Genomic DNA, 14,848 nt, shown 5'->3' with positions numbered 1-14,848 from the left:
TTACACGGTGATTTTTGGCCAAGAGAAAAACGACTTTTTCTTATACCTATTTATTAATTTAAATAGCATCAGTCATACATACCCACAGAACTACTTTTATAAATTGAATATGAAATTATGTTATTACATTCGACATTTAACTAATGCATGTTCTATTTCATTCTTTATATAAAACATACTAAATGTTAAAACTAATCTAAGAATGTCTTTACAAAATTTGGATGTAGTTGTCGAAATGATAACGGAAAACAATCTCATTGCAGCTGTCAAATAATTGTGTAACTAAGTATACAAGTGCAAAAGAAAAGTATTCTAAATTATGTAAATATTTCAATATTTACATTTTACACTTATATTTACATTTTTTAATAACCGATCTTACTGAGGACACAACACAACTAAACAATAGAAAAGAATCTCTTGTCCTGTGCCCGCAGGATTACACTTTTGTTTAAATCATTACGCATATGATTGAAAATATTTCTCTAAAAAACGCTACTGAACAATTATTCCATGAAATCAAGATCTAAAAAACTGAAATTGTCGAACGTTGAAAAAAATCCAAGGACAAAAGAGATTCAGGTACATATGTGAATATGTACTTTCCTATGCTATCTTTTTTTATTAAAAAAATTAACTGCGGGTTAGTTAACGCTTATCACAAACGATCACCGTTAGATTCGATACCAGAACAAAAACGACCTATCAGTAATCATTTGGGTCGCAAACCTAACCGTTCGATATAATTACAAAAAGTTACCGAAGATTTATATTACAACACAACTTAACTTCAAAGTATTTTGTTATATTAGGTAAAATTATCAATTGTTCAATAAACCTACAGCGCAATAAAGGAAAAACAAACTCAATTTACTCAGCTGGCTGTTCGGCTGCTGCTTCAGCAGGTCTTGCTGAATCTTCAGCCGGAGTTTCACTCTTCTCCTCCTCTTTCTTTTCCTCCCCCGAAGTTGATGCATCCACACTGTCTTCTTTCGCGCCGTTTTCAGTCGCTTCAGCTTCCTGAAATTAACACCACATTACCCACAAACAACGTACACCAACTGGTCATTACTTTAGTCGCTTCGGCATTATTATTCGCCAGTTCTTCTTTCTCCTCGTGTGAGTTATTTTCTACGGGCGACTCCTTTTTAGAATCGTCGTTTTTGGCCTGACTCTCGTTCTCAGTCATAGTCACATCTTTGCTTTCATCGTGCGAATCGCTCTCGTCCGTTGTGTTCTGAGACCCCTTTTTGGGGCGTCCGCGACTTTTGCGCTCTTTCTTAGCTGGGGGCGGCGGAGTCGCCGTCACCCCCTTGGCGGCCGACCTTGTGATACGACGCCCTTCGACCTCACCAATCCCCTAAAAACACCATCAAAACCACCCCAAACCTGGCACAACAAACCCACCTTTGTGATGGCCTCACTTTCTTCCTTAGCACGATCGACTGTTGATAACCGCGACGATTTCGCCTTTTTGGTCTTGACTCCTTTCTCATTCTGCGAAAAATCCCACTTGGTGTTAAACGGATTTTGGCGGGAAAATCACACACTTGCTAAATTAAACCGAACGCACCGAAACACGATAAACCGACATGAACTGTACAAAACCACACAACACGGCCAATTGGGGCAATTTTCACGCGAGGAAATCGCGCGAAAATTAATTTTCAAAGTTTCCCTCCAAAACATAAACAACGTGTGATGCGAGTCTCGACGTGACGTTTGATTGAAAATCGTTCGAAAGAGAGAGATGGAGACCACGACGTAAGTCTCAGCTTGCCGCGATCGAATATGGCGTACATCCATAAAAGCGGAATTTTGGCGAAAATTCGGGCAAAAACGCACCGATCGGCGTGTGCCCCCTTGGGGGCTGGGCTTTTGTCGTAAAATTTGGCTAAAAAGTGGCGTAAATTCGGCGTAAATGTTGAAATCATGACAGATTCGTTCGCGCGGTTAGACTGTGAGCGGCCTGGGGACCGGTGGCATTGAGAGTTGGCGGTAGGAGGGGTTTAACCGTACCGCGTCACAGTCTAAGGCACGGCAATATTACGTGCACATTGCTGGTTGAAATTCTGATTAAACGCACTTTTCCCATACTTACTTGACTGTTTTCTTCTGGTAGCGCGTTATTTGCACTAACGGCTTCGACTTCCGACATTTTAACAGTCTATTTTCACAATATTTTACACAATTTATCAAAGACACACAAACACCGTCCCGGTCGTTGTTTATACGAAGAAATGGCGCCCAGCGTGGGTCACGTGATTTCGCATTATTCGACAGGTAAAAGGGCGGGTCGTTTGAATTAGGACACACTTTATTTGAACCATTTGAACAGAAAAAATTCATGGCCGCAAATGCATTATCTCTGAACTCGTTGAAATTTTCTGAACGAAAAGCTTGCAAATCAAGAAGAGGAAATTAAGCGTGAAAACACAACACAAAAACAAGACCATGAAAGTTATGTATTTCACACAAAACATGATTGTATTGTATTAAAATGCCCTATTTACACACACAGATAGCAAAAACATTATCGAGTGTTTACGTTTTTCCTGAAAAACCATAAAACTGCATGATAACCAGCTCATACGTAACGACAATGCTGGCCACCTAAAACATGTTTACCACAATTATTTTTATTATTTTTTCTTGGGTAATTACGCCCAAAAATATCCCCCTCGTGACTTTGAACATCTTCCAGCCCGTCAAGGCAACGTTATCGAAACTCATTTGGACGAGCCACCGGCCGATCTATTATTTAATTTCATTAGTCAGAGTACTGCAAAAATAAAATTAATCACCTCGGGATTGTAATTTCGTGATGGGACTGAATTTAAAATATTAACTGGGGCTAGACTCTCGTCATTGATCCAGGACGTGTAAAGGCAGACGGCCAGAAGTCTTAAAACCATGTAAGGGAAAAAGAAATAAAACGCCACGTTTTGTTGACTGTCCATCCTAAAATAATTTTTTGCAAACTTGAGTAGTTTTGTTGTTATTATTACATTAGCTGATGGAAGAGGTAACTTATCACTTCGAATAAATTATAAGCGAAAGACATGAGAATTAGGCCGCTTATGCCATCGTCCAGTTCTTTACATAAGTGGGAAAGGCGGTCGTAGTCTCGGCGCATTTCTAGCCAAAATTCAGTCATTCCTAAATCAAACTTTTTTTCAATAGAATGGCTACAAGTGTGGTAACTGGGGCATTACTTGGCTTTTTTCACTCAATTCAAGCCGAGTTCTAATCTGTTTGAATCTCAAAGCTATTGCCATGCTTAACGAAGCGATAAAAACGTCAATAAAGTTGCTCAAAAAGAAATAAATGAAATACACAAACTGAAAATTTGCAATTAAGATAGGTATTATTATATTTTATCAGACTAAGGTACCAAAAAAATTAATGCCATTGCGTAATTGGGTGGGACGTAGTTAAATACGAATGAATACAATTCAAATTCTAGAATATTACTAGTTCCTTGAAGCTTCAAAATGTTGACAAATGCGCCTAAAACTTTAATGAAAATTTTGCATAACGTTCGAGTTTTACCTAAACTAGTAGCAAAGTAAACGCTCAAGATTGCGATTATTCTAAGATTGATTTTTTTTAATTGGCCATAACGCCTATCCATGACACAATCGACTTGATTCCACTGTTTGTGAATTTTTTGCCATCTCGAACCTAATCTAATATTTAAAAATAGCGCACAAATGCTGTAAATTTTCATCATTATTGAACCTGCAACAAATATATTGACATTTCTCGTATTTACAACGTGATAAATATATTATACTCAAGACATTTCTATCAAATTCATGAGTTACTGCAAAAACGATTTGAAAAATTAGTAATATGGACGTTACAAAAATAACAAATAGACTGTAGAGAATGTGAAGCGATTTCCATTTGGAATAAATCTGGTGTTTGCCATTAACTGGCAATAACGCCAAACATTGTGCGAGGAAAAATACGTATTTAAAGGAGTTGGACCACTTTTGAGTGTTGTCCATTTCTGTGTGTCTTGGAAACAAAATCATAACATGTTTTGCTGGTAATTATTTATGAAAAAACTATGTACAGTACATTTCGCTTAATTAATTATTTACAGTGGTATTTTTACAAAGAATCAATGAGATTTAGCTAAAGCTAGCTTTTTTAGTGTACACAGTAAGGTCGCAGCATTGTTTGTCTGATTATACGCATCCATCATATCTTCCACTTCTTTTTGCTGGAGAAATTTACTCTCAACACCTGCAAAAGAATTTGTAAAAGCGTTTTCGCAGAATAAATTTCCCTTACCCAAAATCTTTTTGTGCTCACGATTAACTGATAAAACACATTGGAAATTTTTATTTTCGCCAAAACTAATAGTTGCTTTAAGGATATTGTTATTTTCTTCTTCAGCAATTAAAAGAATGTTGAAACTCTTTTCATACTTTTCTTTGGCGACGGTTAAGGCCTTCAGTTGTTGCTTGTAATTCACTTTAACACTCTCTGCCTCTAAAACCACCCTTATTTTATTTAAATAATTCAACTTTAATAAAACAGTTCACAACTTTGTCCACATTCGTCTAATTCTGCATTAACACTTTCGATCTTCTTCTTCATATCTTCTATATCATGCTGTAGTTGTTTTTTTCGATTTAACAGGGATTTGTATTCATCATCAACAGCTTCTAATGACTTTGTAACTTTATGTTGCTCATGTAAAAAAAATTGTTTGGCTTTGTTAAAGTGGCCTTTTTCAATCGGATCTAAGAAAAACAGGCTTGGTGCACTTTTTTACGTAAAGAGCATTCAAAAAATTACCTGGAATCTTAAACAAATTCGATTTCTCAATCGCATCTAGAAGACTTTGAAATTCTTGGTCATTTTTTTCGTGTATTGATGCCACTGTGCCTAATTCTTCCTCCATCCCGTTGGCACTAACCCAGGAGACCTCGAGTGATGAATCTTGATCTTGATCTTTCATTCTAATCACTTTTATTATCTTTTTTTTGATTTCTTGCTAACTGATTCGAGTTTTGACGTTTCTTGACGTTAATTTAAATCTAGAGATATTTCACGTTTCTCCTATTCTCTTCTGCGTTTCTCAGTTATATCATGTTGGTACCGGATTTGAATGCTTTTTAATTTAATTTTTAAACAAAAATAAATACATTTTGCGGTTGTTCTAATTGGAAATTAATTAAAAACTCGAACAGAACCGTTCAGGTCAAATTTACGACAAAAAATCGTACATGACACATGACATAACCTAAATGTCATCAATAATCCGGACTGTAACAAATGCTTGTAGAATAAATATTTCGCAAAAACATCTAACAGTTTCACACAAAAATCGTCAAAAAGCCACATTCCAACTTTTCCGTAGCACTGTTCGCCCAATTTTCCCTCCTTCACACCAACTTGTAAGTCCATTGAATCAGAGCTAAACCCTCGTAAAATAACTAATTCTAGAAAATGAAAGTCCTGGCAGTGTTTGATTTTGACCACACGATCCTCGACGACAACTCCGACACAGCTGTCATAGCCCTAACTGACAAAGACAACCTTCCTGTTGAAATCCGAAGTCTCCACTCCACTGAAGGCTGGACGGCTTTTATGCAAGCAATTTTCAAACTTTTGTACCACGAAGGTCGGACAATCGATGAAATAAACAATCTAATAACGAACTTGAAGCCTGTGGGGGGCATGGTGCCCCTCATCGAGGAGTTTCACAAAAACCCAGCTTTTGAACTGATTATCATTAGTGATTCTAACGCCCATTTTATAAAGATTTGGTTAGAAAAAAACAACGTTAGCAAGTGTTTCACTAAAGTGTTCACAAACCCATCGAAAATCGAAAATGGATTACTGACCATTTCCCCTTACCATAATCAAAATGCGTGCAAACTCAGCACGAATAATTTGTGTAAAGGGACAGTGCTGGATGAGTTTGTCCAGGAACAACGTGACAAGGGGGTTGTCTACGACAGGATTGTGTACATAGGGGATGGGGTGAACGACTTTTGCCCCGTTTTGCGCCTCCACAAGTCCGACCTTGCGTGTGTGAGAAAAGGCTTCAAGTTGCAAGACCTCGTCACCAAGGCGCAAAAAGGAACGTCGTTTGATAATTCAGGGAAGCCCCACGTTATCCTCGCTGAGATTTTCGTTTGGGAGACGGGGGACGATATTTTGAAGCACCTCCAGTTGAAATAGCGGACTCGCATCGGTATTAATTACTTTATTCAGTTACAACTTTAATTACATTGGCACCTAATGCTTAGCAGCCACCACGTTTCATTCAACAACCAAAATTATTTACATTTAAATAGAAATTTGCTTAATTCTATTGTGACTATGTTGCGAATAAATTATCAAAAGATGACATTCAGTTGGTTTAATGTTCACTCTGTTTAATACTGCTGTGGAATTTATGGGCGTACAACGATCGGTTAGTCTTAAAATTTGGCATTTTCCGGTAGGCCTTATGCCAGATAAAAAATTCTAACAGTAACATTATCAGCTGAGGGACCGTTTGCGCTTTCTAAGTACATATATAAAAATGCAAAACTGATTCATCACAATATTGGTGGGGATCTGTGGATGTTTTACTGAAGTGCAGCCAAAAGAATCCCGTTCAAATTAATCACAACATTTGGAAACACCACAGTTAAGTATGATGTGCAACATCTTTGATTACATGGTAAGTATTATATTTTGAGCAATATTTAACAACGTCCAAATCAGTGCACCGTGCAGAAGCACAAAAATCTTTTCTCTGTGTGCAAATTTTGTCGCAGGAATGTTTCACAGGATAGGTTTTTACTGGATTCTGTGCTTCTGTACGTTCCTGCAAGTTAAATAAAACCGGAACGATCCAAATTAACATTTTATGTACAATGTGTCTCAATAACGAATTTAGTGGTGTTTTTAATTTTCCAATAAGTGCGTCATACATTTTGCAATCTTTATGTAATTATGTACAGTTCAGTGTAGATCGGAACAAATCGTGATAGGTAACAAAAAGTGACATTTTTAGAACGTTCCTTGGGCAGTTTTACGAAATTACAGCCGTTATTGTAGTTTGGTAAAATTGCGCCTTCATAAGTATATTAAGATCGAAAAGACAAAATCCTAACCGTTATAAAACACTGACTACATTCAATCAGAGTAAACAGGAAAAGTAATAACAATCCAGTCGTGATATGAGTATCGAGTGCAACAAATTCAACATACAGATTGCAATCGTCTTTGAGTGCTTGGTCACAGTATATCAGTTTCGTAAACTTTATTAGTCGTGGTGGTCTGTTCTTCCGCGTTGTTACTATTCGTGGTATTGGTCGAGGTGTTTTTACTAAGTGAATTAGCGGTAGTGTTTGGAAGATTCGTCAGCGAGCCGGTGATCTGTGAGGTAGTCATTTGTAGCCCCATCTTCTGCAACAAATTCGACTCACTCCCTGTCTTTTTCAACAATTCGGAAGTGGGAGGCACCACCGCCAACGTGTTGTTCCCCCTTTGGAGCTGCTGCAGCCTGGCATACTGCTCCTGGAGCGCCTTCTGCTTCTTCAACAACTCCTGGTGCCTCTGCTCCAGCTCCTCCTTCCGCGACTTTTTCGTCCCATCCTGCGAGTTGACACTCTCGCAACTGCTGCTATTGGAGGCACTGATCGCCTCGTTTTCGGGGGGCACTTGCAGATTCGACCCCACATTCCTTGGCAGCGTTTGCGCTTTATCCTTGAGACTAGACCTATTAGGAACGTTTCTCCTCAAAGTGCCTAAACCTAGGTTTTGTGTGGCGGCTTCAAACTGCGACTGCGGCTTGTTCTCCACCATGTTCTGCACGTTCTGGATGTGCTGCAAGCCGGCGGCGGGCGAGCGCGGCGGCAGACTGGGGGACGTGGGGGAGGCGAGCGGCGACTTGGAGCTGGTGCGCGGGGGCGGCGGAGGCGGCACGCGCCGCCCCGTGATGTGCTGCAACAGCTCGGCGTTGCGTTCGGGCAGCGGCGGCTTGCTGAGGGTCTTCTGGGGCTGGATCGGGGGGCTGTTGTCGGTGTCGGAGCCGCTGGGGTACGAGTGCAGTCTTCGCAGACTGCCGGTGGCGGTGCTCACTGTCAGGTTCTGGGTCGGGAGGAACGTGGCCGAGTCCATGCTGCCTTTCCGGCCGATCTCGGACATGTGCGGGGGGTGGCTGGGGGCGACGCCTTTGGCGGGCACTGCGGGCGGCGGCTCCTCCTCGCTAGGGGGCTTGGAGAAGGTCTGCAGCTCGTCTAACAGAGCGTCGAGTGCGTTCTCCGGACGTTGGCTACTGTCGCTGGAGCTGACGGAGTCTCCCCCGACGACGACCGCCCCCACACGTGCACCGGAAGGGGGCTGCACAAAATTACAAAATCACTAAATGGGGCTTTGCTACGCGAACACACTCGGGGAAATTCGGGCTAAAACACCAATATAGAGAAACAGCAAGAAACCTTAAGGTCAGGTGAAAGGCAAGCCCATCGCAAACACATTTACTATATTGTGTGTTTTCATAATTAAATTATTAAAACTTGTCTACAATCTTCACTAGGTCGAGATCAGGTCGGAGGCAGTTGACGTTTGAGTTGGCTTACAAAATGTATGAGACAAGAAGCTTTAGAACCTAGTCCTTGTCAGTTTTGTTAATGTTTGTTAATATTTAAAAAATAAAAAATAAATAATTATAGAACCACAAAAAATAGACTTGGATTTATCAATTATTGTCTATCGTTATTAAAACTGGAATTGCAAAATTTGAGTCACGCGTTGATATTTACTTATGTAAAATAATATGGGAACTCGAAAAATACAAAAAAAAAACAAAACAATCCAGGCAGTTTATTATAATTCACTATAATATAAAAAGTTTGTAGGGATTCGAATCAAGGGGTAAAAAAACGTTCTTTTCAATCCAACCCAATAGGCAACTTTCTCCCAGTTTAAGCAAATGTTAATTGTGCATAGTTTTGTATTAGGGGCGAGCGTTTATTATGAAGATTGTAGACGTTTCGTGAAGAAACAACTAAAAAAAGGTTACCTTAAAAGAACAAAACTTATTTTTGTGCAAAAAAAATCACGTCAACTACAGATTATGGGGTGAGTCCAACTGAAACAATTACTAAATCAATAAATAAAAAACCAACAACAATTAGATATAATCAAAAATACATGTAAAAGGACCAAAAGCCGAAGAAAGAGTGCATGCAGGAAGACTGATTCTTAGATCTTACCAATAATAAAATTGCCACGAAGGCAAAAATTCACACATTCTGTTAAAAATAAAGGTGAAAGACAGCGTGCAATAACCAGGCAAAGCATGCAAATTCAAGTTCTTTCCCTTATAGTAAGGTTAGAGTTGGCCAACCGAAAATTTCTCGTAACTACTGTGAAAACTCCTCCAAAATAAGCAAATAAAAAAAGCTACGACAAATCTAAGCTACGCAACCTTTACAAGTACATTCAGAAAATAAGTCTACTCGTCTACAGAATGCCATAATGTACTAGTAAAGTTCGGGTCCCAAAACTAGTCAAGCGAAATAGACTACAAAGTAAATCAAAGCATCTGAACTGTGTGAGGCAAGGCAAGGCAGAAACGCTTAGGAGACCGGTTTCTGGCTTGAATACTTGGTGGTGCAATGGCCGACCGGCCTATGACATTTCCAATGACACCTTACTATAAGGAAAAGGTAATTGTCGTCATTCACGTCCATAATTTATTGGTCCTTGAAGCAGTTGCACCGGCGTGAAAGCGTCCTGGGGGACGTCTTCACGCGCCGAAAAAATACTAGGATACCTCTGAAGCAAACGAGTGCAAGAGAAAAGAGTGATCGTGAAAGGGTTGTTTCAATTTCGTGCTGAGTGCAGAAAGACCAATAAATTACAAGAGTAAATCCTCGTCAAGCCAAGTATAATCAATGAACAGTTCATTATCAAGAACATATCACGTACGAGTCAAGAAATAAATATGCAAGCATTATTGATAAACGGAGAATTATTTTACTCGTGAGTGGTTATAGCTTCCTTGAAGTTAGAACTCCACTTCCAGTCGTACTAGACAAAGACAACAAAAAGATGGTTTCAATGCTTTGTGATTAGCTCGCTTGTGTCTAGTGTGGGGGTAGGAGGGGTCTTTAATCGCGTTTCATTTCGGAATTATCTGTACAAATCTAGAACATTAATGTGTACAAATTTACAAGTGATCTCTTTAAGCTTCTTACATTAACATTGAGTTTAAGGCGATTCCATATGTGCATGGTTTAGTTAATTGAGTGAGACTTGGGGTTGGGGGAATACAAGATGCTTCTACAGCAAGAAAAGGCCTAATCTAAGTTGAAATCGACGCCAAAATTCGTGAAAAACCGACGGCTCGCATCCTCATTTTCACGAACATTGGCCGAGACTCAGAAAGGGGTAGGGGTTGTCATAGCTAAGGTAACATTGGAAATGCTTATTGCATCATTGTAAGAATATCACCTTATTAGTCCATTAATGTAAGGCATTCTTCTCCGGAAAAATGCTGATGACTGAATCAATTTACACCGCGTATAAATTGATTCGACACAACAGACATGCAGGTTAGACATCGAGCTACTTTTCAGCTAACTTACCTTGCTTGATGACGTGGGGGTGATGGGAGGCGTCTCCGTCACAGTGGGCGAGAGACGACCATCAGTCGATGAGTTCGAGCACGGAAGCCGTTGCTCTTGAACACTTGCAAGTCTGAAAAAAATCCTTAGAAAAAAATCATCAGTAACGCAACCAACCTTTTTAAAGTGACTAGAGTCCCTGTGAGCTTTTTACACCGTCTTAACGCACTTTCCAGCCGTTCGGGCTCTTCCTTGAGGAACTTTTCCTCCCTCATTACTTTCTCCATTTCCGAACTTAGGAAAGTCTTCATCCCATCTTGTAGGCCAGGAAATCTGCAAGCAACAACTTGTACCAACTCTCCAAACTCCCCCAACTCACCTTAATTTTAAATCGGCCACTGTTTTTGAGCTTTTACTTAAGACTAGTGCCATGTTTTCAACATCTGACATGTTAACCCTTGTCTTTCTATTAATCACATTACCCCTCAATTCCTCAACTGTTGATTCTAAATCACTCAAATCCTTCTCCAAACGTAGCATTTCTTGTTTATAAAGGTCTTCCTCTCGACTCAAACGGACCCGTTCTTGGTCCATCCCTAAATTCGAGGATTGAGACCCGATTTTGCGTTGGTACGACTGACTTACCGGCTTGCCACACTTGTTCACCTCCAGCTAAAAGCATCGCTCTAATTTTAATAAACGTGTCCCTAATTGTTTCTCTGACTGAGTGTGCTTGCGCTTGCGACATCCTCCTCAAATTCCTCACTTCCGCTCTCAAATCTTTGGCTTTCTTTTGCAAGCCTCGCAACTGGTTGTACATTTCCGGTGTTAACTGCAGGTCGCGATACAAAAGCCTTCCGTCGTATTGTCCCGGAGACAAGGATGCCGGTTTTGGCGGAGGCGCCGGTTTTAAACGATCTCTCTCTAAATCAAACCCAGGTTAGGAAAAACCTCGCTTTAATTCGGTCTTCAAGATGGAAAAATCGAGGGAAAAAACACTTACCCTGTGAGGAGGTCCGCGGAAGAGTTGATGATTTAATGGCGGGTTTGGCAGGTTTAGTATCCGCTAGGGAAAGCAAAACACCAAAGAACTAAGTTAGTCGGGAAAAAATACAAACATGCGTTCCATTCCATCAAGGGACACAATACCTACTTTATTTGTGAAAGGCATGCGGCTGTCGAAGAAAATGAGTGCGGAACTAAACAAAATCGAATGGAAACTCATTTTTTTCGATCGGGGAAATAATGTAAACTTAGAGAAATCAAAAGGGTGAAGTTGCTAATTCCTGAATGATGGGTTAGTGGGTTACCTGCGTGTTGTGGACTGTGCTGTTTCGGCGAATTCATGTCGGGCGGCTCATCACTGAATGAGACCGATTTCTCGAAAGAAACCGACTTATCTAGAAAGGACACACATTTTTAGACAACTTTTGGAGTGGCTGCGGGAAGCACAAGACTGGGAGAGATTCTAGGAAACTACCGCAGGATGTCTCGAAAGTTTGAAGAAGGAAGCAGAGATAATTATTAGAGAGAGATAAGGGGTTAGATACGGTGCCCCGTTTAGACTTTTTCGGACCGTTTGAAACTGCCCGAAGAAGTCTGAGTTAGGGGCCGCCGAATGAAGAAATGTCCTTCCTGTCCAGTTATCTGGCAGGCTCAGCAAGCGGGAGCTATGTACAAAGTCCTAGTGAGAAAAGATCGCACATCGAGATACTCCTAAGACATGCTTAGTAAAAATGTGGACTTACGACAGCCGCTTTTGCCCAATTTGGGCGTTTTGCTGTCTGACCGTAGGTACGAGTCATCTGCCAACATAGACAAATCGGAGTGTTATTAAAATGTACCTCTTGCAATAACAAAATCTGGCTAATCAATAAAAACTTGGTATGTTACTGCCAATAGAGAAAAAATTCGCGCGTCGTTTGACACTTTTTTTTACTTTTAATAAAATTTAAATCTCATGCACGGTGATGATGGATGATGTTAGTTGAATTAAAAAGCGACCAAAAGCGGGTGAATACAAACCTGGTAAAGAGGCGGAACTTGAACTGGAGTTCTTATCGAACTCGTCTCCTGCAGGAGAAATGGTGATGTTAGCAACAAACTATTCACAAGCACCACACACATCGCAACATTAGTAACACCATCGGCAGGCGCTGATGCTACATGTATAATAGAACATGAACTGAACTCTAATGAATAAAGAAAATTTTGTCAGTTGCCAATTCGGTTCGAATCCAATTTGGTGAATGATTCTCTACAAAATTGCAATTTGCTGAGCGGCGATGAGCGATACGGGCATTTGAACAGTAAAATAATTACAAAATTACATAACTGGAATGAGTTATTTGTTCTAAAAAATGCTAGAAAGCGGATGACCTTATGGTCTCTCCACCCACTGAGGCTGAAGAGAAAGATGTTCGCTTACAATAGCGACAGGTAAAAAATAATTCTTCTTCACGGAATTCCATTTTCGTTTGAATTCAATTATAAAATCCTGTGCAAAAATACGATTTCTCTGCTTTCGAGAAATGACTGCTTCTCCCCCGTATCCCTCATCCTCCCAAAATCGAAAATCTTCTATACTAACTATGTAGTGCATTAACAAACACAAGCTCACGCTCTCGCAATCACAAAATAAATACCTGTACGGTAGTTCTCCCTTCCTGGTACTTGTAAATGTGTTGTGGGAGTTTGTGTGAGTGCCTTCTGGACCAAACCTGTCAAATTAGCAAGTTGACGCTCCATATTTTCTACACGCAACCTTAAAAACGCAATTAATTCACTCACTGAACACGAATTAATTACAACTTTACCGTGTAGCGTCATATGGAACGGCAGCAGGAGGCGGAAAGGGGGACCTGGGCCCTCCTCGAGGCCCCCCCGAGGCTAACTTGACCCCGTAAAGGGAGTACGAATCGTCCAGCAATTCTGTGTCACTGCCAAACACAAAAGTAATAATTGTGGAAAAAATTATCGGGGGTTTACCTGACTTCTTCGTCTATGACAGGGGTGATGGAGCCCGACCTTGAGGCGTATTGGCTGTAGTAGGGGTCCTCGTACCGCGAGCCCCTCTCAGGCGACGACATGTACCCATCTATTGGAAAAATTAAGAAAAAATCAGAATTTATCACGGTTTCGTCAAAGTTGTACATCACACCCAGTTCTTTCTACAGTGGTTCTAATTTAGTCTCTACTCTACTTTGGTCAGTTTGTGTCAATCTGCAGCCCCTTTGGGATGTTTCGGAGGGTGGCGACCCACCTGGTAAGGCAAAGAGAGGGTTGGCAGGCCTTTGGAAGGGGGCGAATCGGTCTGGTGGTCGTGGTGGGCCATCACTTGACCGGGTGGACCCACCGGAGTACGCACGCTGAGGTTTGGGGGGAGCACCTTTCAAAAGTTACCTTCGCCATTACCATTAAACACTCATGGTGATTCATCAGACTTTCCTCTTTCGCGAAAGAAGAAAATCCGACTTTTGGGCAAGCGTCTAAGCTAACTAATACCATGCACTGTGCTGACGTGCGGGGGCTGCAAGGACTGGGGTTACCTGTGGGGAGCGACTTGAGGCGGTCGGCGGGCAGGGCGCCCACGGCGGGCGAGTAGGTCCGCAGGAGGGCGGCGCCCCGGGGGAGACTGGCCGTCGAGCCCATGTAGTACGGCGCTTTGCCCCCGCTGCCCTGAAATAATATATTCATCCACTTAGTTCCGCTAAATTACTGAACTGTTTTCCCCAAAACATTAAAATGTCATCGAAATTTAAAAACGTGGGACTTGACATTGCACTTGATCGCTGTTTCCGTTCAAGTTTCTCTGATGATTAAAAGTGAAACCGCCGAAACAGTCGGTCTAGACCAAAACCCGTAACGACATCGAAATCGGAAACGCGGTCCAATTACCGCACACCCAATGATCGTCCAATTTCACCAAAGATTCCACCCAGAAACTTACGCAATGGAATCATCTTTTGAAAGTATTCGTCCGCAAAAAATGTTTAGGCTCAATTATGAAGCTTTCTTCATCTCGAGGCAACAAATATCATGAGTGAAACTCGAGTTATTAACTTCTGGAAAGAATCAAGATCAAGGGCTCCTTATTAACCCGGTAGCCTCTTCGGAGCCCAGCTGTCACACTCAATTACCGCGACACAGTGACCCCCTCAAAAAATCCAAAGCAGGAATCGAGCAATCAAACGGTACAGATAACCGATTTAAATGAGAGAAATTAATTAGTTTGTATTAAATCACTGAATACTTATTTA

At 40.9% G+C, this 14,848-nt stretch overlaps 5 protein-coding genes across 25 annotated transcripts in view; 1 reads left to right on the top strand and 4 right to left on the bottom strand.

The window, feature by feature from the left end:
- Window positions 1–34: 34 nt before the first annotated feature.
- Window positions 35–2,391, bottom strand: LOC658478 (uncharacterized). The gene is made up of 4 exons (XM_971056.3): window positions 2,102–2,391; window positions 1,408–1,497; window positions 1,073–1,360; window positions 35–1,020 (listed from the first exon to the last, which is right to left on the bottom strand). The coding sequence occupies exons 1-4, from the start codon at window positions 2,156–2,158 to the stop codon at window positions 871–873; spliced, it is 585 nt and encodes a 194-aa protein (XP_976149.1). The 5' UTR covers window positions 2,159–2,391; the 3' UTR covers window positions 35–870.
- A 76-nt stretch (window positions 2,392–2,467) lies between these two features.
- LOC107397968 (gustatory receptor for sugar taste 64e) lies at window positions 2,468–3,866 on the bottom strand. 3 transcript variants are annotated; one of them, XM_015980228.2, is made up of 8 exons: window positions 3,797–3,866; window positions 3,553–3,741; window positions 3,395–3,510; window positions 3,216–3,341; window positions 3,009–3,169; window positions 2,805–2,961; window positions 2,665–2,754; window positions 2,468–2,613 (listed from the first exon to the last, which is right to left on the bottom strand). In XM_015980228.2, the coding sequence occupies exons 2-8, from the start codon at window positions 3,731–3,733 to the stop codon at window positions 2,545–2,547; spliced, it is 900 nt and encodes a 299-aa protein (XP_015835714.2). In that variant the 5' UTR covers window positions 3,734–3,741; window positions 3,797–3,866; the 3' UTR covers window positions 2,468–2,544. The 3 variants fall into 3 exon arrangements, with proteins under 3 accessions (XP_015835714.2, XP_015835713.2, XP_064212786.1); XM_015980227.2 differs by having other exon boundaries at window positions 3,395–3,741; XM_064356716.1 differs by lacking the exon at window positions 3,797–3,866 and having other exon boundaries at window positions 3,395–3,760.
- Window positions 3,867–4,039: 173 nt separating this feature from the next.
- Window positions 4,040–5,062, bottom strand: LOC103313202 (uncharacterized). Its single transcript, XM_008195879.3, has 4 exons — window positions 4,813–5,062; window positions 4,560–4,757; window positions 4,303–4,503; window positions 4,040–4,254 (listed from the first exon to the last, which is right to left on the bottom strand). Exons 1-4 carry the CDS (start codon window positions 4,973–4,975, stop codon window positions 4,130–4,132), a joined length of 687 nt encoding a protein of 228 aa, XP_008194101.1. The 5' UTR covers window positions 4,976–5,062; the 3' UTR covers window positions 4,040–4,129.
- A 202-nt stretch (window positions 5,063–5,264) lies between these two features.
- Window positions 5,265–6,373, top strand: LOC100141932 (pyridoxal phosphate phosphatase PHOSPHO2). The gene is made up of 2 exons (XM_001810743.4): window positions 5,265–5,414; window positions 5,464–6,373. The coding sequence occupies exons 1-2, from the start codon at window positions 5,265–5,267 to the stop codon at window positions 6,202–6,204; spliced, it is 891 nt and encodes a 296-aa protein (XP_001810795.2). The 3' UTR covers window positions 6,205–6,373.
- Window positions 6,215–14,848, bottom strand: part of LOC100141714 (uncharacterized protein) — a 63,472-nt gene continuing 54,838 nt past the window's right edge. For 6 of the 19 annotated variants that reach the window (XM_015980212.2, XM_015980208.2, XM_015980213.2 and 3 more), the window contains 14 exons: window positions 14,138–14,267; window positions 13,792–13,977; window positions 13,578–13,686; window positions 13,406–13,528; window positions 13,235–13,353; window positions 12,615–12,662; window positions 12,338–12,394; window positions 11,900–11,989; window positions 11,593–11,655; window positions 11,235–11,513; window positions 10,969–11,185; window positions 10,767–10,922; window positions 10,611–10,722; window positions 6,215–8,358 (listed from right to left, as the gene is read on the bottom strand). In XM_015980212.2, coding sequence (XP_015835698.1) covers window positions 7,252–8,358; window positions 10,611–10,722; window positions 10,767–10,922; window positions 10,969–11,185; window positions 11,235–11,513; window positions 11,593–11,655; window positions 11,900–11,989; window positions 12,338–12,394; window positions 12,615–12,662; window positions 13,235–13,353; window positions 13,406–13,528; window positions 13,578–13,686; window positions 13,792–13,977; window positions 14,138–14,267 — 2,796 coding nt within the window. In that variant the 3' untranslated portion in view covers window positions 6,215–7,251. Of the gene's footprint in view, window positions 8,359–9,040; window positions 9,110–10,003; window positions 10,054–10,610; window positions 10,723–10,766; window positions 10,923–10,968; window positions 11,186–11,234; window positions 11,514–11,592; window positions 11,656–11,899; window positions 11,990–12,337; window positions 12,395–12,614; window positions 12,663–13,234; window positions 13,354–13,405; window positions 13,529–13,577; window positions 13,687–13,791; window positions 13,978–14,137; window positions 14,268–14,848 lie in introns of all 19 variants that reach the window. The other 13 variants (XM_015980223.2, XM_015980224.2, XM_015980216.2 and 10 more) reach the window with 13 other exon arrangements.

The sequence above is a fragment of the Tribolium castaneum genome, chromosome 5, assembly GCF_031307605.1.
Source record: "Tribolium castaneum strain GA2 chromosome 5, icTriCast1.1, whole genome shotgun sequence".
NCBI lineage: Eukaryota > Metazoa > Arthropoda > Insecta > Coleoptera > Tenebrionidae > Tribolium > Tribolium castaneum.
The sequence above is the reverse complement of the archived record's forward strand: the minus strand, read 5'-3'. Positions and strand labels throughout refer to the sequence as shown.